A 22,932-nucleotide genomic window follows, 5' to 3' on the forward strand; every position below is an offset into this window, starting at 1 on the left:
GTTCCAATGTATAAAATAAATGTTATTGTATGTAGCAATTATCTACAATCAATAATCAACAGGAAAATAAAATAACATATTTATATATAACTTTAAAAGTAAGAATAAAAACAAAATATATATAATAGAATAAAAACGCAAGAGCATACCAAGTTATTGTTCGTTAGCTAATGAAAACATATCTTTTTGAGACTCCATTCCATTTAGTTCCAGTAGCTTGGTAACAATTCTATTTGGGATACTGATATGTTGTGTTATAAAATCAAGACGTCTTTGTAATATTTTTAACCTCAAGGCTTTAGTTGTATGGTCTTTGTAGTCCCAGTTTTTTTCAATGATTGAAAAAATATTTTTTTGAAACTTGTTGTAATACTCAGTGGATAGTTTTGGGTCATAGTCACATGTACCAATGTTATCTCTAAGCTCAATTTCAGCAATTATACTTTTTAGGGTGTCACATTTATAGTGGTCGACGGTACAATTGTGCTGCGTCTTGTCCTTTCCGTTGTTAATAGAACTAACCATCTTTTCCTTGGCACCGTTTGTATTTAAATCAAAACAGTATATGTTGTATACGTTGAGACATTGATGCTCCTCGGAGTGTTTGGCCCTATCTATAAATTTAGCACAGCAGTTCTGAACAAAGCTGGCAACGTTTTCAGCGGATTTAAAAAGATTCCCCATTGCGCTAATGGCAATGGCTTTTCTAAGTTTGGCAAGTAATGTCGGGTGTTGGTTTAAAATTTGTTCACAAGCTTTACTGTATTCAAGGTGGGTGACACCGTATAAGTTTTTAAAAGTCCTATCCAAGTGGTTTCTGGTTTTACCCATCATGTTTACCAAATCCTCCGATTTCAACTTGTCATATTTATTTTCACTTGTTTTTGAGTTGAAGGGTAGTAGCAAACCAAAGATATAATAAAATAAAGCATGTGTGCTAGACAAAACTGCCATATTTCGGACTAGACAAAGTTCTTCGTATAGACCTCTTGTAATGATTCGTTGGCCATACAATGGTAGCACACCACATCTTTTTGTTGAATGCTCTATTTCTGCAAGTTGCAAACCCAACGGATTGCTACACTCCACCATATTTTTTCTAACCATTTGAAGCTCATCCTTGATATTAAAATACATGATATATTTAGGGTCGCATTTAATTTTGATGTTATCCAATTCCAGCTTGATTTTTTTACTTTCCTTTTTACTCAATTTTTTTAAGCTGTTTCCCTTGAAGAAAACCGAGGTGTTGATAATAGAAGTTATCCACAAAACTAATTCCATAAACAAAGATTCCTCTTGTGTATATTCTGCGTTGATCGTTGGCAAATCAGTAGCTTGCATGGATAATACGAGTGTTGTGTGATAGGCTTCCTGGTTGTTAACAATATCGTTTTCGGCATGTTGTACTAAAAAATTAAAGGGGACATATTTTTTTTTACATTCAAATTCAAATAAAGCTGGCGAGTGAATGTAGCTTGTTTTTTCCAAACAATCACCTTTATTTCCAACGGCACCTTTACGAAGTTTGTCCACTTTGTTTGTAGTCGTGCGTGTATTTTTGCACAAATTATGATTATTTGTGTTCCTGGCTGACAGAGTTAAGTCAAAATTATTGTTTTTATTAACAGACTGCTGGAAAGTATCGAAGGAAAAATTATTATCGACAGTGGAACTGGAAAACGGGCGTGGTTCAGGAGTGGAAGAAATGAGATACGGAGCATCAATATCAAAATGATCGATATTGGAAAGAGGTAAAAGATTAGTGGGATTTGTAATATGTAAAGGACCATTACTAGGGTCTAAAATATCGTTGAAATTAACGTTATAAAAGTTTTGGCATATATCATTGGGGGTGGGCCCAAAACCAACGGTTGGCTGACTTTCATTAGTGTTAGTAGGATCACTTTTTTGAATTAAAAACTCACTTAGAGAATTATAAATGTTTGTGTAAACGGTGCTATTTTGTTCAACCGCAATAGGTGATTCATAATAGGTCTCTGTTTCGAAAGAAGTTGGCAAGGTGTTTTGGGGATTGTTATCAAGAGATTGATTACTGCTGGTTTCAGCACTATCATTTACATAACACTTAGAGTTGAAATTGTCCTTAGATTCAGTATCAAAACTCATATCAGCGTTTAGAAATATGTCAGAATTAATGAAAGTTGTAAGATCAAAAGGAGCATTATCTGTTACAAATTCGAAATCGATAGAGTTTTCATAATCCTTAGGTTCAGCGAAAGACATGGTTGGCGGGTTATAAGCGAATGTGTTTTAAAAAAGGTAGAATATTTTGATTTAGGGTTATTTGGCTAAGAAATAGCGATATTGTTTTGTAGATATTATTATTATTATTTTTAGCTGAAAAGTTGTATCAAAAGTGAGATGATGCAAGGTATATTAAATAAAGATGTAAAAAAAAAAAAAAAACATTCTTATTACTTGGTATACAAAAGGTATCCTATATATATGCATGAAACGAGTGAAGAAAGAAGGGAAAAAAAAAAAAAAAAAAAAGACTTTTTGTATTTTGATTTTTTTAGGAGTTTACACATAGATCAAAAGCCTAGAACTTTAGATTAACCCAGCACTTTTCATATTAGATGTTTTTTTTTTTTTTTTTTTTTTTTTGTTTATTTTATTATTTTATTTTTGTGGCTGCTAGCAAATATAAAGTTCTCTCTGATACAAGAAAAAGTTCCCCTTATTATAACCATAAGCTTTTAATTATTATCACTAGTCAATACATAGGATATGTTTCACAAAGTTTAAAAATATATGGAAATCAGAGTCGTTTGATTATTTTTATTTAAATGAAAATACTGGCGCGTCATTTTATTTTCTGGTGTTTGAGCATCAACAGTTTTTATACATCTTATGCAAATCTTATAAATCAATTTAAATACTGAAAAAAAAAAAAAAAAAAAAAAAAAAAAAAATCAAAAATTAAAAATTAAAAAAAAAAAATTAAAAAATGTTATTATATTTTCTTTTAAAATTGTATACGGACGCATATATATCAGCTATTTGAAACTATAAAGTGAAATGTTCCCATCATTCCTCGTAATCATTAAAACCGGTTTATTCTCTATGAAAGTGTAGCATAACCCCTGAATGCTTTCCCCCGATACATCTCCCAGTGACTCTTTATATAATACATCCCATTTTTTTAATTTCTTATTAAAAGCAACCCAAACTAATTCATTTACAGAATCATCTACATAGAAAACATTTCTACCAGTAGGATCCATACAATATTTTCCCATCAGCAAACTTTCATTTATATATTCATACTCCACTTGTAAAGGATCTTTTCTTAGATCGTAAATAACAAAGCCCATCAAATAAAACACAAATAACCAGTAACCATTATACGAAAACTTGAAGGAAACAGTGCCCCAATGATTATTTATATGAGGCATATTTAAACTTATAGTAACTTTTTGAGAATTTTCACTCAAATCAACTATGGATACTATCTGCTGATTTGTTTTTACAGCCAACAAACAACCATCTTTATGTAAGTCGCAATATTCAACATTACTGTCTAAAGTGGTTAATGGCAAGTAACCTTCGCTGCCACCACTTATTTTTTGTAAAACCACAACATCCTCTTGATTATTACTTTTTTGAACTATTATGTAGAAATAATCCTTAAATATGTACTGTAAATAAAATATTTGCAAACCAACTGCATCGCTGAATATCGATCCTGTATCAATAGAGGTCCATTCGGATAAAGTAGGACTATTATTTTCTTCATGATAAACAGACCAATATAGCTTCATTTTTCTATCAAGAAACACAACCAGGGCGCCATTATTATACGTGAAAACATTACTATACAATAGTATGCTATTGGAGGGATTTTTATCTGAGTCATTTAATTCAGAGGAATGGTCAAACGGATAGTCGAATGTAATAGGTTTTCCATTGATTGGTGTAGCATTAGTAATTATAGAGAATTTTAAGCTTTTATTATCAAAAAGTAAACTGAACCCCCTATCCAAAGATAAACCATCCAACAATGTATAATTACATCTTAATGAAGATGTATTTTCGAGATTTCCATAATGAAGATTACCAGTTAATTCGAAGGAAGTTTTTTCATGCTTATGCAAATCATTTACATACTTAAATTTTAAATCCTTTAAAGTTTTAACATGAGCAATTGACTTTTCGATCAATTCGTAATGAATTCCACCACCTTGAGTCAATTTCTCAATTTCTTTTTTTAAAGCATCTTTTTCTTTCAAGGCATTCGCAGCCACTTTAACACTTGCATCATATTTATATAAAGTTTGTGATAATTTATTTTTCAACTCATTTAGTTGATGCCTTAAGGTAAAATTCTCTAACATTACAGCATCCCATTCTGTTCTTAGACTTTCTAATAACCCTGGAATACCTGTTAAATTAGGATCACTTAATAGTAAACTGCCATTATTATTATTATTATTATTATCAGTAGTAGTTTTTGTAATTGGACTTAACGATTGTGGTGGTAACTTGATTTCAATTAGTTGTTTAACACTCAATGACTTATTCGTTATTGGATCTTTATGATGTAGCTTCACATATTCTTCTATCAAACTTTTTTCAAAAATACATTGACTGCTTGGTGATAAAACTGGATCTTTAGGCAGTTTCCCACTAATGGCACAAAACATTTATTTTATTTTTCCCTCTCCTTCAAATCCTTTGTTTTATCTACTTTGAGACTTAGAAACTTGATGCATGCATATACTTGAAGAATGTAGACAGAATGATATCTTGAAAGTAACAAAGAATAATAAGCTTTTTATATTCTTTTTTAATTTCCGCGTTCACCTACCAAAGAAAAAGGAAAAAAAAAGTTTTTTTTTTTTCTTTTTTTGTATTGTTTTTACCGTTGGCTTTTCGGACTTCGGATATATCAGGGGTTGTATGTGTCCTGAACAAAAAAAGAATTCAATATTTTTTTTCTTTTCTGTTTATTACAAACTTCAACATGAATAAAACGTAAATTTTTATAAGTACTTGATAAATCAATTTTACAACCGTACTAATATAATTAAACAAGTCTTCCTCCCCTCCCTTCTCTTATACAACAAACAAAAAGCGAATGTCCTTCCATTTAGAGAAATCGGATGAAATCAAGTCTATAAAATTTACCCCTTCTAAATATTTGGTTGTAAAATCCAAACTAATTTCTAACGACCAAAAGATCTTCATCAATATTGTTCATCATGACAAATATCCATTTCCCCCTGATATCAAATTTGATCCCAGTATTGTCTACCCGTTAATCATAAATAACCAATGGGAAATACCTATAATTACAACATCATATGTGGAAAGTACTGATAAAAAGGGACACCCGTGTTTAGTTTGGGATTGTTGTATAAATAGTGAATGTGAAAAATGGTGTGCAGCAAACGATCAATTAAAAGACATATTAATAGAGTGGTGCATAGAAAGTTGTGAATTAAGATCTAGCTTGGAAATTGATAGGGACGATTTGAAGTTCCCTAAATTGAAGTATAAGGGGGACATAGTAAGAGAAATCGAATTGTTAGAAGAAGATATTGTAAATATAGATAAATCTAGTAAGAACGACGGCAACAATACTGATAAAGACAACAAAACTTTAGCTACTGCTAAGGATAGCACTGTTGAATTTTTAGAATTGAAAAGACAATATGAAGGGGGAAATGTAGATAATGGAGATGATGTATTACCTGAGTTATTATTACCCAATCAACACCCTCATAAAAATGCTAGTGTTGACAAAAGTGATATGAAAAATGATATTTCAGCTTCCAATAACCCCCCCTTGATCCAAGAACTTGACAGTACAGAAAAAGATTTAATGTTAAAAAAAAACTTTCTTGTAAAAGAAAAACAACAGAAACAAAAATCACAAGAAATCAGCCTTTTTAGATATTCTGTCAAAATGGGCAAGCCATCCAAGCCTACAGCTCCATATAAATTGAAAATTGAAATTACCACAAATATGCAAAACGTTACCTCATTGGATTTTACTGTGAATTATGCTGATTATACAAATACTGTGACTGTTAAAAACACAAACACGCATCGATACAAGGAAAAATCCTTGGATATTCCATTACCATCATTATACAAAAGCTCATCTGATTATGTCGATAATTTTAAAGTTTTTTTTTTAAAAAAATCACAAACATTATACATATTCATATGAATTACCAAGAACACCGTATATAAACGCATTTTAGATATTTTCTATCGTGAATTATATACACATATATGTAAGAGGAGGGGAAAACAAATAGACAAAATCATGACTATTAACACCAAACTGTAGAAATCACTTAGTGTGGAGGGAATGCTAAGTTTTCTCTGTGTGCCACATACTCAGTATCCACGTAGCCCAAAGCTTTTTCTATATCACTTGATTGCAAACCTTTAATTTTATTCAGTTCCTGGCTTGTATAATTAACTCTTGCTCTACCAACAATTTTAATCGGTTTAGTGTTATCCAACTCGCCCTTTGGGTTTCTAGTACCTAGTTTTAATAAAACACATTCGGATTCATGAAAAGTACCTTCTACTGATAAAACCCCAGCTGGTAGTAATCCAGCTTTATTCTTCCTTGTTAAAGCATTGTAAGCACCTTGATCGATAATTAAAGCACCATTGGTAATTAAACCGTGTAGAATCCAAAATGTTCTGGATTTAACTTGATGTTGGTTATCTTGAGCCAAAAAGAGGGTATGCAGTGGAACTTCACCTTTTTCAATCTTTGTGATTTCCTGTGATTCTATATTTTTATCACGAAAATTATCTATTTTTTGAACATAACGGACAATTTTGTAGATGTTTGTTGGATCTTCACTCTTAGTGATGATGGTGTGTACACCAGCACATGTAGCTAGATCGGCGGCAATTAATTTAGTAGACATACCACCAGTACCAACATCGCTACCACTTCCACTAGAAACATCCACTCCGTTGATTTCATTCATATCTTTAACCAAAAAGACTGGTTTAGCGTCTTGATTAATTCGTGGATTATCGTTGTATAAACAGTCAACATCAGTTAATAGGAATAAATAGTCTGCACCACACATACCGGCGGTAATGGCTGATAAAGTATCATTATCTCCAAACTTAATTTCGCTGACACTTAATGTATCATTTTCATTGATAATTGGAACAACATCCATATGTAGCAATTGCTCCATTGTATTTTGTGCGTTTTTGTACTGTGACCAATCAGCAATATCATTTCTGGTTAATAATATTTGTGCAATAGTTTGATCAAATTGTTGAAATAAGGAATCCCAACGACCGATCAATTTACTTTGTCCTATGGCAGCAATTGCCTGAACTTTTTGCAACTGTTTTGGACGCGAGCTTAAATTCATTGTTTTTAAACCAACAGCAATTCCGCCAGATGAAACTATAATAACTCTGTGGTTGAAATCACGTCTTAATTTTACTACTGTTTCCACAACTTTGGACATGATGGATAATTTTGGTTCCTTGGTAACTTCATCGACTAATGAAGATGAGCCCAATTTGATAACAATTGTTAATTGTTTGTGTGGTATTTGTTTATTGGTCATTTTTTCTTCTTCTTCTGAATACTTTGTATGGATTATATATTTTTTTTTTTTTCTTTTTCTTCCTTCTGTTTAGCAGGAAAACAGAATATTAGAAAAATATAAACTCAGTTGTACCAACTTACAGTATATGAAAGCTCATCTTCCAATAAATTTTATGAGAGCATGAAAAGTTTTTTCAGGCTACAAAATTTCATGGAAAATATTTTAATTTTTGGAATCCGCATTTAAAAATCTTTTTTAGTTTTTTTTTTTTTTTTTTTTTTTAATCCCGAATGTCCGTAAATTAGCGAACAGCCCTTTTCGGAACACAATTTAATAATAATCTCAAGAAAACAAAAACAAAAAAAATTTTTTTTTTTTTTAACGTTAGAATTCATCAATTGAAAAAAAAAAAAAAACCTTTATATAACAACATAAAAATGACAAGAATATTAAAGTGTAGAAATAAAAAAAAAAAACGCCAACTAGTATTTATAATAACACATAATATTAATGAATTCAATCAACTACATACTTGAACCGAGTGTAGTAAATCATTCAATATATGGTCATTTCACCTCTTTGGATTATAAAGAATTGTGCACAGTACAAACTAATGTATTAAAGTTTTATAAGATCAACCATTCAGAAAGTGATGCTAAATCTCCAATCTTAACATTTACAAATGAATTTCCATTAGTGACGCCTAAGATTACACAAATTTGTAAAATATTAACAGATCGGAACATGGAAAACAGTAGTAACAGCAAGCTAGACAAAATAATTTTGGTTACTAATGATAAAATTTCAATTGTAGAATATGATATATATGAACAAACATTGATCACTAAAAGCTTGCATTATTATGTGGAGAAATTTGCCACCAATTCCATAGATATTAATACTTCTAGATTAAGATTTAATTCATCAAACCAATCTTTGATATTATTCAAGTCTGATTGCTTGGCCAAGTTGGATATCTTTAGTGATGTCGTAGAGATAAAAGTAAACTCTGCTGATGAGAACAACGAAGTAGAAGAGGATGAAATAATGTATGATGATGATATTGGAAACTCCAGGTCTTTGAAAAGACGAAAATTTGCTCCAAGAAGTTTATTTTTTAAAACCACTAGTATTTTACCAGATTTACAAAATATAGTTGATCTCCAATTTTCCAAACTTAAGAGTTTAATTTATATATTATATGTTCCAAAATATTTTTCATGGGCAGGTGCTCCTAAGCAAAATACTATGAAATTTATTTGCCTATCGACTAATGATAGCAATAGTAGTAGTGGTAACAACAATACTGAAGACGGCGTAAACAATGGCAAAGTATCTTCCCTACTCTCTTCTATGAATGCCACATTAACATCGCCATCATCAACCACTGTTATTGGAGAATTAACCTCTTTACCCAATGATATTCATACAATTATACCATATAAAAAGGGGTCTTTTTTACTGGGAGTCAATCATATTTTGTACATAGATGAAAACTTCACTTTGCAAGTATGTATAAGGTTTAATGAATATTCAGAGAAAAATTTGAAAAGTTGCAAAAGGTATATAGATTACTCCTACTTAAAACTAGAATTACAGTACCCTACGGCCTGGTGCTGGTTGAATGATACTGTGTTGGTTTTTAACTCTTTTTCATTTATTTTGAAATTTGAAGGTAGATTATTAATTAATGCTACAGTACAGAAATTAATTAAGAATGAAAACATTTATAAAGAGAATATTCTGTCTATCACTAAGTGCGAAGATTATTTATTTTTTTCATATCAAAATGGCAGCTGTTCTATGATAGAAATCACTTCAAGACAACAACAACAACAACAACAACAACAACGGGAAGAAGAGGCCAGTTCAAATGGTGGAAACAACGGAGACAATGATGCAACCATTAAAAACACTGCTGTTGATGATGATGAAGATTATGGTGATTTATTGTCTGAAGATGAAGATGAATATGAAAAAGCTAATAATATGCTATTTGATGAAGAAGAAGATTTGTATGGTAACAACAGGGACAATACAACTAGCTTTATTATTAATTTTTATGACAACATTTTACCTAATTTGGGGCCGATATCTTCGTTGACGTTTGGCAAGACAACTTCTCTACAACGTAAGCTAAAGGGATTAGTCAATCCAAACAAAAACGAACAGTCTATATTAGCTGTTGGTGGCTCTAACGGTAGTATTATTGAAATCCAACCAAGCGTCCAGCCAATTGTGGAGAAAGCCTTCAAGTTTACAGATGTTACAAGAATTTGGAACGTTAAAGATAAATATCTAATTACAACGGATTCAAATAAAATTAAAAGCGATATTTTTCTTATTGAAAAGAACTATGCCCCTTTTAGAGCAGTCGACTTTAAAAAGTACTCTATAACTTTGGACATGGCATGTATTGAATCCAGAATAGTACAGCTAACAAATAAGGGTATTTTTATTTTTGATGACAATTTCAAAAGACTATTCACATTGTTTTTTGAAGCTGAGGTTGTTCACGTTTCTGTGGAGGATTTATACATTTTAACAACCAACGTCAAGGGTGAAATTGAGATTTATGAATTTGAAAACGATAAATTAAATACTATTCAGCTACCGGAACAATTGAATGAATTAATTTTAACAACAGGTGAAATACTAAAGACAAACATGTGTAATGAGTTTATTGCTGCAGAAAGTGAGGAAGATCAATTGCTATTTACCTTTGTTACCGCTGATAATCAAATAATTTTTTTCTCAAAGAATCATAATGGTAAAATATATCAATTGTGTGGTGTTGATACCTTAAGTTCAAAATTATTTATTAGCACTTATCAATTCCCAGAGGAAATAGTGCCAGATCCCTTCATTAAACAGGTCATGGTAAATAAATTGGGCAACAACAATATCTATAATAACGATGTGTATCTAACCATTTTGACCTTTGGTGGTGAAATTTATCAGTACAGGAAAGATTTGAAAACACCTTCCAAATTTTATAAATGCACCCAATCGTCGCTTACTGGTGGACCTGCCAATGTTTACCCAGAAGGCATGAACGGTATTGAACGTGTTTTATATTACATTCCCAACTACACTGGGTATTCGGTTATTTTTGTATCTGGATTGAGACCGTATATTATAATTAAAGAACACAATGCTTCTCCCAAAATCTATCAGTTTGCGAACATTCCCTTAATGTCTTTAACAAGTTGGAAATCGAATACTATTATGTGTGTTGATGATGTTAGATGTGCACGTATCCTAAAATTAGATTTGCTTGGCGTTTATTATGGCTATAAATTACCAGTAAAAGTGAATACTTTTGCTTCACACCATAACTTTAATAATATAACTTATTTTGATAGTTTGGGCAAAATTATAGTTTCATATTTTACAGAGGTTGATTATATACCGAAAAATGCAATTGGTGAAACGTTAATCACTGCACCAGGGAAGAATTTGCTTTCTAAAACATACACTGGTGGTCTTTTAGTGGTAGATCCTATTAGTATGAACATTTTGGACACTAAGGATTGTGATCACATGATTACTTCATTGGAAACCATGTATATTAAGATTTCATCGTCTTTCACGACAAAAGAGTACATTGTTGTTCTCCAAAGTTTTTTGCGGGACGAGGATATTATGGGTCTAGGGTACTTACAAGTTTATGATTTCGTTGACAACAAACTACAATTATTGTACTCAGATGAGGAAGTTCGCGGTGTCATAAATTCCAGTTGTGAAGTTGATGGTAGGATATTATTAAACCAAAGTTCTAAGATGTTTGTGAGGAATGTTTCCAAGAATTTAATTACTAAGAAAATGTTAATGGAACCGGTTGCTTTCTTGGATTCCCAATCCACAGTTGTTGATGCAAAATCATTTGGTAATTATGTTTTGTTATCTGATGTTCAAAATGGGATTCAACTATATGCTTTTGAATCTGAACCATATAGATTTATTCCTTTGGGCAGATCATACATTAAAAATTTGAATCCGATAACATGTGACATTTTACCGAACACGGGCGATTTTTTTACGATATGTTCCACCAAAGATGGAAATTTGCATTGCTTTAAATATGGACCAGATGACCCAAGCTCGTTTTCGGGAACCAAATTGGTTTATTTGTCAAAATTCAGTATTGGGACTACTACTACTTGTATGCGTACCATACCTAAGGGTAACACGTTTGGAGACGAACAGGAATACATGACACTTTGTGGATGCACTGATGGGTCAATCTATAATGTGGTGCCTTTGCAAGAATCATCTTACCGAAGACTGTATGTAATTCAGCAACAAATTATTGACAAAATGGTACAGTTTGGTGGATTGAATCACAAATTTGAAAGGTTTTATAGTAATCAAGTTAATGATAAAAGGCCATTTATTGATTTGGATTTAATAAAGAGAAATTTTACTAATCAATCTATTGATTCAAGAGACAAAATTTCTATTAGGCTAGGTAGGAGTGCAAGTGTTGAAGTATGGAGAGATATTTTAGAAGTTGAATTTTCTACACGTATAATGAATTGAAAATAAAGTAAATGCCCTTATTTTTATGTAAATTAATAGGAACATTTTATTATTATTTTAAATAACACTGTCATTAATTTGTAATATTTTTTTGAATTTTCAACCAATTAAATGGCCATATTTATCTTTTCCTGAAAAACAAAAATTAAAATAACTTTTTGTATTTTATCTTATCCGAAAATTTCGGCACAGATTATTTGACATATTTTTTTTTTTTTTTTTTTTTTTTTTTTGAAATGATTTCTTTTATATTACCAAAATAATAATAATGATAACAATGATAATAATAATAATAATAATAATAATAGTAATAATAGCTAGCGATTTTATTAGTTTAAGACTTTCTTTATTTATCACTTGGTAAATATTTTAATTTTTAAATAATAGAAGGAAGTTAAATAAAAATATATATATATGTATCTTTCTGTCTTTCTATCTATCAATATATATATATAAGCAAGATGAAATCTCTTATAAGAATTAGCAAACGGTTATATTGCTCCAACAACAATGGTAAGTTAACCGCTAATCAAGTTATCTCCACTTGTAAAGGAACACATGCTGGTCCATTTGTAGAGTTACCAATAATCGATTATTTATCAGAGCGTTCGTCAGCTATTATTAAATTACCAGCTTCATGTAGATTTTATACAAAATTGGGCAATATTACTGCAATTACTGGTGAAAGTGGAAATAAAAAACAGCCAAGTTTTGAAGCAAATGATTTGATAATATTTGAAAAAATGACAAAAGAAAATAAAATTCCTGGAGTTAATCGTACCTTTTATAAGTTACAGACTGGAGGAAACAGTGCAAATGTTATTCTAAGTACACCTTCAAGTACCAATATTATATCAATAAAATTAGAAAATGATAAAACATGGAGTGTTTTAAATGCTGCTGAAAACGTGTATGGTTATAGTGATATGATTAATATTAATTACCCAAAAGGAACTTATGAATCACTACAGATTCGAAATAAACCAAGTGTCATTTATGGGTTTGGTGTTTTTTTTCTATTAGGTAACAATTTTAAAATTTTGGAGTTATCAGCATCAAGTGAAGTCTTAGTTAATCCATCGAAATTAATTGCATTTGAAAATAATACTGGATTAAAATTTACCACTGAGAATTTAAGGCCTGAACCTAATTTAATCCGTGAATTGATGAACAAAAACCCAAAATTAGCATCTAGCATTGAAAATATTCCATTTTATAAAATTAAAGGTCCAGGTAGAATAATTGTCCAAGGGTGATTAACACTCATTAATATATATTGAAATTAGTTTTTTTTTTTTTTTTTTTTTTAAATGAATAAATTACAGTCAGAGTATTCTTTAACTTATTTTATCACATAATATATACAACAAAAATACTTGTATTGGAAAAAAAAAAAATATATATATATATATATATATATATATATATTATTATTATTATTTTATATATATGCACCTACAGCGTAACCCACAAAAGCACCTAAATACCCACCAATCACCAAGGGAATGGGCCAGTTTTGCCATTCTCTATCCCAGTCCAAAGGAATTACAAAACAACTTAACCAACATCCAAATGCAATTGCAACAAAATATTTCTTAAATATACCGACTTTAAAATCACAATTAAAAACGGAATATATAGCTGGATAGCTTAACAAACAACAATGTAAACTTAGTAAAAATGTTTGTTTTAAATATGACAGGGATAATAAAGGAGCACCAGCCAAAATAAATATAATAGTGGCGACACAACTTAGCAATGGAACAGCAAAAACCAACGAGACAATGACTAAAGCCCAATTTGGTTTTAATATTTTTTTACCAGCAAAAATAGTATTTTTCCTGAATTGGAAAAGTAAATAAAAAACCTGAGTTGGAATTGTTAAATAGAATAGTGTATATATATCATATGTTTTCATATAGTAGTATACTAGCGGTATTAAATGGAACGGGACAGTTGATATCGATTTACGCACTACAACTGGATAATGTGAACCGTCTGGTCTTTTCTCTATTGAAGATGAAGTTGATTTATTACGTCCATTATGGGATCCATTGGTTACTGGTGTGATAACTGTGTCATAATCTGAAAATGTTACAGATTTTTTAACTTTACGTTTTTTAGCATTGCTGGCATTAGTCGCGGAGATATTGGAACTGTTTGTGTTTTGTACTGAAGACATTTGTTATTGCTTTGTTTAATAACAGCCGTAATAATTTATATACAACTTTATTATTATTATTATTACATTTGATTATTTTACGTAAAAGACAATTCAATTAATTGAATTATAGTGGATTTAAATTTGATAAATGAAAAGTTATATAAAAAACAAAATAAAAAACAAAAAACAGGAAAAAAAAAAAAATGAAATTGTATTTTTCACTTTCACGTTTTTTCGTTTTTTTTCGTTTTTTTTTTTTTTTTTAAAAGTCTCGGCAACAAGAACGGAATTTCGGATACCGAATAAATCAATAGCACTCGGTATTGGTATGAACGGCGCTATGTCCAAATACAAAAAAAAAATGTCAATGTAAAGCTTAATATATTCTCTTTTCATTATGTTTCAAAAATACCACAAATATAGCTATATCATAAAGGACCTTCAATGAACCAGCAATGACAAACGCAATCCATTGACTTTTGTGTAAAGACAAAACACCTGTTATGGAAGGACCAATGGTGCCTGCTATAGTCTTAACCAACTGGATCCAACTTAAAACTAAAGTACGTTCACTGGGTTTAATAATAGTAGCCAAAAACACTTTCTTAGGTGTATTGTCCATGTTTTGAGTCAGCGCTCTAGCAACGAATAAAATCACCGTTAATGTCCATGAAGAAGGTAGTGGCAATAATATCAATAAGATACTACTTGGCAAATGTGTGAAAACCATCGTTTTAATTGGACCTATCCTTTTAACTAGTGACGTGGTCATTAATCCGGTTACAGAGCTTGCTAAATTAGCACCAAAAAAAATGTTTCCTAATTTTTGACTTGGAACAGCAAATTTGTTGTTAAAAAAAAATGAAATCCAAGATTTCCCTGCTAGTGAACTAGCTAATGAGTCCAATCCAAAAAGTAATGATAAATTTATCACTAGCATCAGAACGTGGAAGGGTAACTGCGGTAATAGTTTTTGTAAAAATGATTGATTTTCCGGCAGGATATTATTTTGCTCACCGTTAATATTAGTAGTAAGTACATTTTCAGGATGTAATATAGGAGTGTTTTCGTCCAATAACATAGCTTCTGCGTCGGTGATATCTTCGACGACAACACGTTCAATTTCTACTGCATCAGTTAGAAACAAACATGAAATTGCCATTAAGCAACCAATCGCGCTATACATTAAATAAATAAATCTATATGCATCAATTTTAGCATAATCATAAACATTTGTTAGCAATTTGATTAAATAACCGGTAGTTACAAAACCTAATGCAGAGGCTAGACTGGAAAAAACAGAGTACCAGGAATAAATATCAGATCTTTCATTATGAGAAGTGACTAATTGTGCAATTCCACTAGCTTCCACAGAAAGATAACACCCAACTTCCTTCCCAGTGGGAGTGATGGTGCCTAAAAAACTTACTATTAATAAAGCTTTATAATTATTTTTATTAGTACAAAACGTCCAATACAATCCGGTAAACGACATAATTATTGAAGACACAAATAATGTCAATCTTCGACCTAGAATTTTGTCTGCAAACATGGATATTATAAATGTAGTGGTCAAATCACCAACTAGGGTTACAGTAAACAATAAACCGATCATTGATTCATCGTAACCTATTGATTTTAGAAAGATGGCGTTAATTAACGCCACTGAACTGAATGAAAAAAGTCTTAGGGACTTTAGTAGTATTATTAGATGAACATTTCGAGATGCGTTCAATACCGTATGCAAACCAAATTCATGATACAAATTATTGAAAATAGCCATTTATTAATTTATTTGGGGGAGGGGAAGAGGGCTATACTATATTATAGCGTAATAAAACCTTAATTTGCTAGTTGCCTTTTTAATAGAGTAAAAAAAAAAAAAAAAAAGGGAGAATAACAGAAGTAAGATGAAGTACCTTCAATAATGAATAAAACTTCGTAATTTGTTTGTCTGATTATTACAAAATATTTTTTTTTTTTTTTTTTCCTTTATTTTTTTTTCTTTATTTTTTTCTTTTTATTATCAGCAAGCTTTGCAATGGTAAGCCATTTGCCAAGGCTGTTTATCTACCCGTGATAACGGTTTGAATGTGCGATGTTACCCGGATTATGTTTTTTGCTATTTTGTTTTTGATACAAATTTTAACCATTTACAATCCCTTTGAAAAATTTATCAGTGTTTTTTTTTTTTTTTTATAATGCATTGGCGTGCACGTGCTGTGTTTATAAGTCGAGAACATATGGTTAATAAAAGTATAATTACCATCGTAACTAAAACTCAAGATTATGCTTGATAATACTAAACCTGGTTAAGCAAGTGATTTCTTGTTTTATTTAGGGTTTTAATGTAACGACGGAAATATATCAATATTATTGTAAAAAATAGCTTCAGGCTGCAAATCAATAAATAACGAATATGTATAAATTGTAAGAAGGAGACTGTTATGAAGTAGAATTGTGTGTGTCACGTTTTATACGAGATGCAAGTACTTCCGAGAATACGGAGAAGACCGAACATACGGAGATCGCCGCAAGAAGGAAAATATGCCCAGCGGACAACGAAGAAACATTAGAAAAAGTTAATACAAACATAAGGAAAAAGGTGAAAATAAATCATATATAAAGAGGTGATTTATTTAGAAAGTTGATTATGAAATAGATGAGTTATATAGTTTTATTAGTTAAAAATATATAAAAGATCAAGCAACAAACTATTACATCTGCCTTGATATAAATAGTAAAGTATCAAATCTGTTTACTAACCCTGCCCCTCTCAGTATATCCTCTCTGCGACATAACAGGAGACATAGGTCGCCATTCTAGTATAGTGGTTAGTACACATCGTTGTGGCCGATGAAACCCAAGTTCGATTCTTGGGAATGGCACATATTGTTTTATTTTTGATACTTTAGAAAACTTTTTTTTTTTTTAAACCCTTATTATGGAACGACGACAGAATAATATATATATCATATTATTAAAAACTTTTTTTTTTTTTTTTTTTTTCCCTTTTAAATACTATCTACTTAAACATATTACATATATAAGGAAAGTTTGATTCGTCTATAGTCAATTCTTCTTCTTTACTAGGGTCAAACCGTTCATCATTTATTATGGTATTACTCAATTCATCAAGTTTTTCTAAAACTTTCTTGCTAAACTGTCTCGATACGGGTTTCTTTTTAACATCTTCATCAGTAATATCAGACTTCTTCTCTTCTTCTTCTCCCTTTTTGGTGTTTGACAAAAATAATTTTAACAACGTCGAAACTTCATTAATGAATGGGGTTTTAACTTTCAGGTTGGAAGTCAAATCGTTAAGTAAAAATAATATTTTACATAATAGAATTCTTAGTTTAATGGGATTATATTCATACAGGGTAAATATCGCGCAACAAGCAGCGGATAATATATTGAAACAAATTCCGCTATAGAACAATTGGTACGAGGCCAATTCTAGTCTAGATAAGTTTTTGAAAACGACGACAACTGCTTGTAATACAGTTTGAAAAAAGTCCTGATATAGTTGATCATTCTGGGTCCTTATTCTTTCTTCTTCCTCTGAACTATTTTGCTGTTGGGATTGTAAAGCATTAAAAATATAATAAGTTTTCATATACACCATCATATTATGATATAATAACTCGGAAATTGTTTTGTCTAATACTTTATGTACTTCTGCTGGTGCAATGAAACGGTTGTTGTCTGTATCGTTATTTCTGCCAGTACTAATACCGTTAAGAACATTATTAGCAATTTTGTCGGTGCCATTGTTGTCGTTCGTACCATTACTAACAGGCAATGGATCACCAGATTTGAAAATATCCCAATCTTTGATAAATTCTTCTATCTGTTTTAATGAATATTTAATTTTATTCTGCTGAATATTATAAATACTATTGTGTATCATTTTATCTTTTTCTTCAATAAAACTAAATCCGTTGTCCACTGAACCAGAATGGTCCTCGGAACCAAAGCTAAAGGGAGCGTATCCAAACAAAAAGTTTCTCATAAAATGCTGTTTAATCACGTATTTTGTTAAATCTGCTGGCATTTTACCATTATAATTATCGCTTATATCAATAGCACAGCAAAAATCCGCATTGGAAAAAAACTCTTGTTTCTCGATATGAAAATGATATAAATTTAACATTGTGAAAATTTTCATTTTATCTGTTAATTGAATGGAAATATTGCTAAAATTTGCACCGTAATACCACTCAGCATATCTAAGATTAGTTTCCAAATAAGGAACCATTTCTGCCAAACTTTCAAAATATTTTTGTTGCAGGGAAGAAGAGGCGCTATCGTTGTCAAAGGGTTTAGACAAAACACTGTAGGAAATAGAATAATATGTGAATAATAAGATAAATGATACCTCCACCAAACTATAGATATACTGCTTGGAAATTTCTGTTTTCCCAGCTTTTCTTATGCAATCCGGATGTCTCTTGATGTTTGGGGTATCTGGTAAAGTTGCATCATCTTTAATGTCTTTATGGTCCAAAGTTGTTAGGAATGCTTTGATATTACCGTATGAATGGAATAAGCCCTCAGGGAATATTTTATAGTAAATAAAATTTGTATCAAATCTGGCACATGTGTATAAACATGTATCAATATCAATAGGGACAAATAGTTCAGTGACTGGGACAGTAATCAAATTGTCCAAAGTATTTGTATCTAACGTCTTATAGAACGTATGTTCCCTTAGGGAGTTCATTGCTTTGTTCTTAACTTTCTGGAGCTTATTAGATACAGAAAACAACTTGGTTACAGTAAATATCCCACCAAAATAACTTGTGTTATCAGAATAGGGGGTTTTATGGGCTACGTTATTCACAAAGATGGAAAATTCTCCATTGTCCTTGTCAAATAGATCTGGATCGATACTTTCTGTTTTCACCTTTTTGTTTGTCTTATCTATATAGTCTGCATAATCGTTGTTTTTTGAAAAAAAGGATGAACTCGGTCTTTTATTATTATCTGAATTTATTTTTTTTTGTAGATTCTCTAGTTCCCTTAATCTATTTCTAACAAATTGCAATTCTTCGTTTAGACTATCCTGTTGCAGATAAGACACCTCGCATGTATCAAAAATGGCAGGATTAATAGCAAAATCTGGGTGATTATTATTATTCTGCTGATTATACTTACTATAAACAGTGTTATAAGTGATATTAGAAAACGAACCTGTAGCAGCTCCAGTAGGGGTGGTGGCAGTAGTAGTAGAATTGTTGTAATTAACATTGGAGGACACGCCAGCAATATTTGAACTCAAAGAAGCGGCCATTCTTTCGTAATAAGCTTGAGTGGCAGGATTGATTGGGGTTGTATTTGTACCTAGTAGGTTGTTGGCAGCGGAAACATTTAGAAGGTCATTTTGTCTAAAGGGTTGATTTTTTTTAGAATTTGGATGTGTACCTGCTGGTGCTGGTAGAACGGATCCATCATCCTTTAAGATAAACGCACCTGGGGTTTCTGGGTAAAAACAATCGGTCTTTCCATATTTCACACAGTTCCCACACATAGGCCTGGCTCTATCACACCCAATTTTTCTTTTTCTGCATTGAGCACACGCTGGAGTTCTCTTTTTCTTAGGAATATCAGGAGAATACTTCTTTACCATTTTCATCTTTTCTTTCTTTCTTTCTTTTTTTTTTTTTTTTTTTCTTTCTCTGTTTAATTTATTTACGCTATTTGTTTTTGCTTTTGATATGATTTACGTTAATACCCACTCACTTTATAATTTTTTAGCGAGAAGCGTTTATTAGCTTATCCTTTAATTTTTTTTTTTTTTTTTTTTTTCTGGCGTTCGCTATGTGTCAAAGGCCTTTTTTCCTTTTTTCCTTTATGACTAGAATGTTTGACCTTAGTTATAATAACAACAATGATACAATTGATAATGGTGATGGTATTGTTGTTGTAAAGTTTGTTGTTTATTTCAAAAGGAAATGTTAAAAAATATATCTTAATAAATAAAATAAAAAAAAAAAATTTTTTTTTTAAATTATTTTTTTTTCTAAATTTTGTTGGACATAATTTTTAAGTTTGGAAAAGTGGCTGTGGTGTGTGGGTGTAATTGGTTTCCATAAGCAGTAATTCGAATAACAAGTTGCACACAGAAAACACGTACAAGAAATTCCTTATACTATTTTTATTTTTTACTTTTCTGTTTTTTAAGTATTATAAATAAAATTAACAAAGGAAAATATGAGTTAATTGCTTATTAATCTCTGATACAATAAATAAAAAAAAAAAAATATGTTTTTTTTTGTTCATTATATGCTTGAACGGAAATATAACTAGGCTTACTCCAGTAAACATACACACATATCATAATTCATCTTGAACAACAGCAGTAGTAGCTGTTTCCTTGTTTTCACTAGTTTCCTTGTTTTCACTGGTTTCCTTGTTTTCACTAGTTTCCTTTTTCAATTCGCCAGATTTACTAATCCAAATCTTTGTTTTTGGCTTGTCACTTCTATCTCTTGGAACATTTTCAATATAAGAAACAACATCCATACCATCAATAACTTGTCCAAAAACAACGTGTTTACCATTCAACCATGGTGTGCTAACGGTAGTCAAGAAAAATTGAGACCCGTTGGTATCTCTACCTCTGTTAGCCATACTTAATCTGCCTGGTCTATCATGCTTAATAATGAAATTCTCATCAGCAAAAGTTGGCCCATAAATAGATTTACCACCAATACCAGAATGGTGAGTGAAATCGCCACCTTGGATCATGAATTGGGGAATAACTCTATGGAAGGTACTGTTTATGTAACCTAAGGTTGGATCTTCTGAAATTGCCAATTGAAGGAAATTCTCAGCTGTTTTTGAAGTTGTATTACCAAACAAACCAATGGTTATTCTACCAATGTGTTTATCCTCACCTTCAGTGATGTCAAAAAAAACTGTGTTTGTAATCTCTGGATCTTCGGATAATTTAGGAGCTGCATTGATAAATCTACCAAAAAGAACCAATGCTACGGTTAGTAACAAAATAATAGGGTTGATAGGAATAATCATATTGGGATTTCTGTTGTTATTATTTTTCTTTATTTTTGAGTTGATGGTTTCAAGTTTATTAGTCCGATTTGAAAACAAAGACTTATTTAAATAAAATTAAACCTTTTTTTTTCTTTTTTAACCTTAATAAAAAAAAAACAGTAATGATAATAACAACAAGAAGAAAGTGAAAAAGAAAGAAAAAAAAAAAAAAAAAAAAAAAATTATATATATATATATATATAATATATATGCGTCAGGGTAAGCATCTAACCGCGCCTTTAGTCATTAACTGAAAAATAACAAACTGTTTCAAATACAAAAATTGCCACTCAAATTAAAAAAAAAAAAAAAAAAAAAAAGTCTGCTATAAAACAAGAACACAAAGTACCATTTTGCCTTTCTAATTCTTTCACGATAATCATTTAAAAGCTGTTTATCCATATTATACTCGAAATAACGACAATATTCATCAATGAACAATTCCATGGAAACCTCTTTGTTATATGTACACAGGTTGACTTTTTATACTACTTAGAAGCAACTTATCTGTAACTTCTTGAGTTAATAGGTCTTTCGTACTAGTTCCAATGCCACCTGCACTCCCTCCTACACTATTATTACCCATATTATTAACGGAATTAGCTGTAGGGGCTCCAAGCAAGGTATTAGGACCAGTGCTAGGGGCAACACTGGAGATGCTGCCGCTGTTGACGCTGCCGGTGCTTGTAGTGTTTATACCAGAACGTAATTGTAGTTGCTGGCTGCTGTTGTTATTACTCAATTGGTTTTGTACTTTAATAAATTTAAAACCTTGTGCTGGTGTGAACCCATTTCTTAGGATACTCAATTTATTCAATGCGTTACTTAAATGATAATTTGTACTTAATAGCCTACTATTTAAAATTTTCCCCAACTGAGGTGCCATGTATACATTTGCACCAATAATATAATAATCTTGTAAAACAGTGAATTCAAAACTCGTTTTAGTGCGTAGAGTAGAGGATGAATTGGTAATTTTTTCCTTTGATTGTTTACGAATAACCCAAAAATCAGGCTCTCTAACAAACCATAAAACATATTCAATTCCGTTATTTAATTTTCTAAACTCTCTTTCTATAAAACTGTGAGATGGGTATGTTTGTAAAATGAATTGTCTGTTTAAAGGGTATTCTTCTAATGGTAAAGCGTCTACACCATCCTTGTTTCTACTAGAAATTTCCATATTATTTTCTATATTAGCATTTGAAAATTGCTGTTGCATTTTGATTAACTGATTATTAGATGTCTTGATAAAAAATGGGGATTCGGCAAAATAATCTAATACGTTATCTGTTCTTAACCCAAAGGTTTGGATCCATTCTGGTGATTTCCATTGTAATTCGTCTAAGCAAACGTGTTGTTGTTCTGTGGACATTGTGTGTTATGCTTTTTGATCTTTATCCAGTAAACAAAATTCTCCTTTTATTTATTGTGGCATGAAAAGCTTATTAGATTAAAAAAAACAATGCTTTGGGGGACAAAAAAATGCATATATATTTATATTATATAAATAAAATATTGCTCTAGTTGGAAATATAGATGAAATACCGAGAACAACTTTGTCCTTTTTACGGATTTGAAACTTTTTTTTTTTTT

At 30.8% G+C, this 22,932-nt stretch overlaps 11 protein-coding genes and 1 non-coding gene across 12 annotated transcripts; 4 read left to right on the plus strand and 8 right to left on the minus strand.

Moving 5' to 3' along the window:
• Window positions 1-153: 153 nt before the first annotated feature.
• On the minus strand, window positions 154-834 carry SCDLUD_004623 (uncharacterized protein; the record flags this gene model as incomplete). The annotated part of the gene is made up of 1 exon (XM_046076772.1): window positions 154-834. One exon carries the CDS (start codon window positions 832-834, stop codon window positions 154-156), a length of 681 nt encoding a protein of 226 aa, XP_045933126.1.
• A 2,189-nt stretch (window positions 835-3,023) lies between these two features.
• Window positions 3,024-4,670, minus strand: PRP19 (E3 ubiquitin-protein ligase PRP19; the record flags this gene model as incomplete). The annotated part of the gene is made up of 1 exon (XM_046079399.1): window positions 3,024-4,670. One exon carries the CDS (start codon window positions 4,668-4,670, stop codon window positions 3,024-3,026), a length of 1,647 nt encoding a protein of 548 aa, XP_045933127.1.
• Window positions 4,671-5,104: 434 nt separating this feature from the next.
• PIH1 (Pih1p) lies at window positions 5,105-6,202 on the plus strand (the record flags this gene model as incomplete). Its single annotated transcript, XM_046079398.1, has 1 exon — window positions 5,105-6,202. The coding sequence occupies one exon, from the start codon at window positions 5,105-5,107 to the stop codon at window positions 6,200-6,202; it is 1,098 nt and encodes a 365-aa protein (XP_045933128.1).
• Window positions 6,203-6,332: 130 nt separating this feature from the next.
• Window positions 6,333-7,589, minus strand: PRO1 (glutamate 5-kinase; the record flags this gene model as incomplete). Its single annotated transcript, XM_046079397.1, has 1 exon — window positions 6,333-7,589. The coding sequence occupies one exon, from the start codon at window positions 7,587-7,589 to the stop codon at window positions 6,333-6,335; it is 1,257 nt and encodes a 418-aa protein (XP_045933129.1).
• Window positions 7,590-8,081: 492 nt separating this feature from the next.
• CFT1 (cleavage/polyadenylation factor CFT1) lies at window positions 8,082-12,113 on the plus strand (the record flags this gene model as incomplete). Its single annotated transcript, XM_046079396.1, has 1 exon — window positions 8,082-12,113. One exon carries the CDS (start codon window positions 8,082-8,084, stop codon window positions 12,111-12,113), a length of 4,032 nt encoding a protein of 1,343 aa, XP_045933130.1.
• A 461-nt stretch (window positions 12,114-12,574) lies between these two features.
• Window positions 12,575-13,369, plus strand: SCDLUD_004628 (uncharacterized protein; the record flags this gene model as incomplete). The annotated part of the gene is made up of 1 exon (XM_046076771.1): window positions 12,575-13,369. The coding sequence occupies one exon, from the start codon at window positions 12,575-12,577 to the stop codon at window positions 13,367-13,369; it is 795 nt and encodes a 264-aa protein (XP_045933131.1).
• A 185-nt stretch (window positions 13,370-13,554) lies between these two features.
• Window positions 13,555-14,295, minus strand: GPI11 (mannose-ethanolamine phosphotransferase GPI11; the record flags this gene model as incomplete). The annotated part of the gene is made up of 1 exon (XM_046079395.1): window positions 13,555-14,295. One exon carries the CDS (start codon window positions 14,293-14,295, stop codon window positions 13,555-13,557), a length of 741 nt encoding a protein of 246 aa, XP_045933132.1.
• Window positions 14,296-14,653: 358 nt separating this feature from the next.
• On the minus strand, window positions 14,654-16,060 carry SCDLUD_004630 (uncharacterized protein; the record flags this gene model as incomplete). The annotated part of the gene is made up of 1 exon (XM_046076976.1): window positions 14,654-16,060. The coding sequence occupies one exon, from the start codon at window positions 16,058-16,060 to the stop codon at window positions 14,654-14,656; it is 1,407 nt and encodes a 468-aa protein (XP_045933133.1).
• Window positions 16,061-17,093: 1,033 nt separating this feature from the next.
• Window positions 17,094-17,165, plus strand: SCDLUD_004631. Its single transcript has one exon. It is a non-coding gene; the product is annotated as a tRNA-His (tRNA).
• Window positions 17,166-17,302: 137 nt separating this feature from the next.
• On the minus strand, window positions 17,303-19,915 carry SCDLUD_004632 (Zn(II)2Cys6 transcription factor domain-containing protein; the record flags this gene model as incomplete). The annotated part of the gene is made up of 1 exon (XM_046079394.1): window positions 17,303-19,915. One exon carries the CDS (start codon window positions 19,913-19,915, stop codon window positions 17,303-17,305), a length of 2,613 nt encoding a protein of 870 aa, XP_045933134.1.
• A 701-nt stretch (window positions 19,916-20,616) lies between these two features.
• CPR5 (peptidylprolyl isomerase family protein CPR5) lies at window positions 20,617-21,315 on the minus strand (the record flags this gene model as incomplete). Its single annotated transcript, XM_046079393.1, has 1 exon — window positions 20,617-21,315. The coding sequence occupies one exon, from the start codon at window positions 21,313-21,315 to the stop codon at window positions 20,617-20,619; it is 699 nt and encodes a 232-aa protein (XP_045933135.1).
• A 481-nt stretch (window positions 21,316-21,796) lies between these two features.
• Window positions 21,797-22,711, minus strand: MED6 (mediator complex subunit MED6; the record flags this gene model as incomplete). Its single annotated transcript, XM_046079392.1, has 1 exon — window positions 21,797-22,711. One exon carries the CDS (start codon window positions 22,709-22,711, stop codon window positions 21,797-21,799), a length of 915 nt encoding a protein of 304 aa, XP_045933136.1.
• Window positions 22,712-22,932: the final 221 nt, after the last annotated feature.

Source organism: Saccharomycodes ludwigii, chromosome VI (assembly GCF_020623625.1).
Source record: "Saccharomycodes ludwigii strain NBRC 1722 chromosome VI, whole genome shotgun sequence".
NCBI classification, from domain to species: domain Eukaryota; kingdom Fungi; phylum Ascomycota; class Saccharomycetes; order Saccharomycodales; family Saccharomycodaceae; genus Saccharomycodes; species Saccharomycodes ludwigii.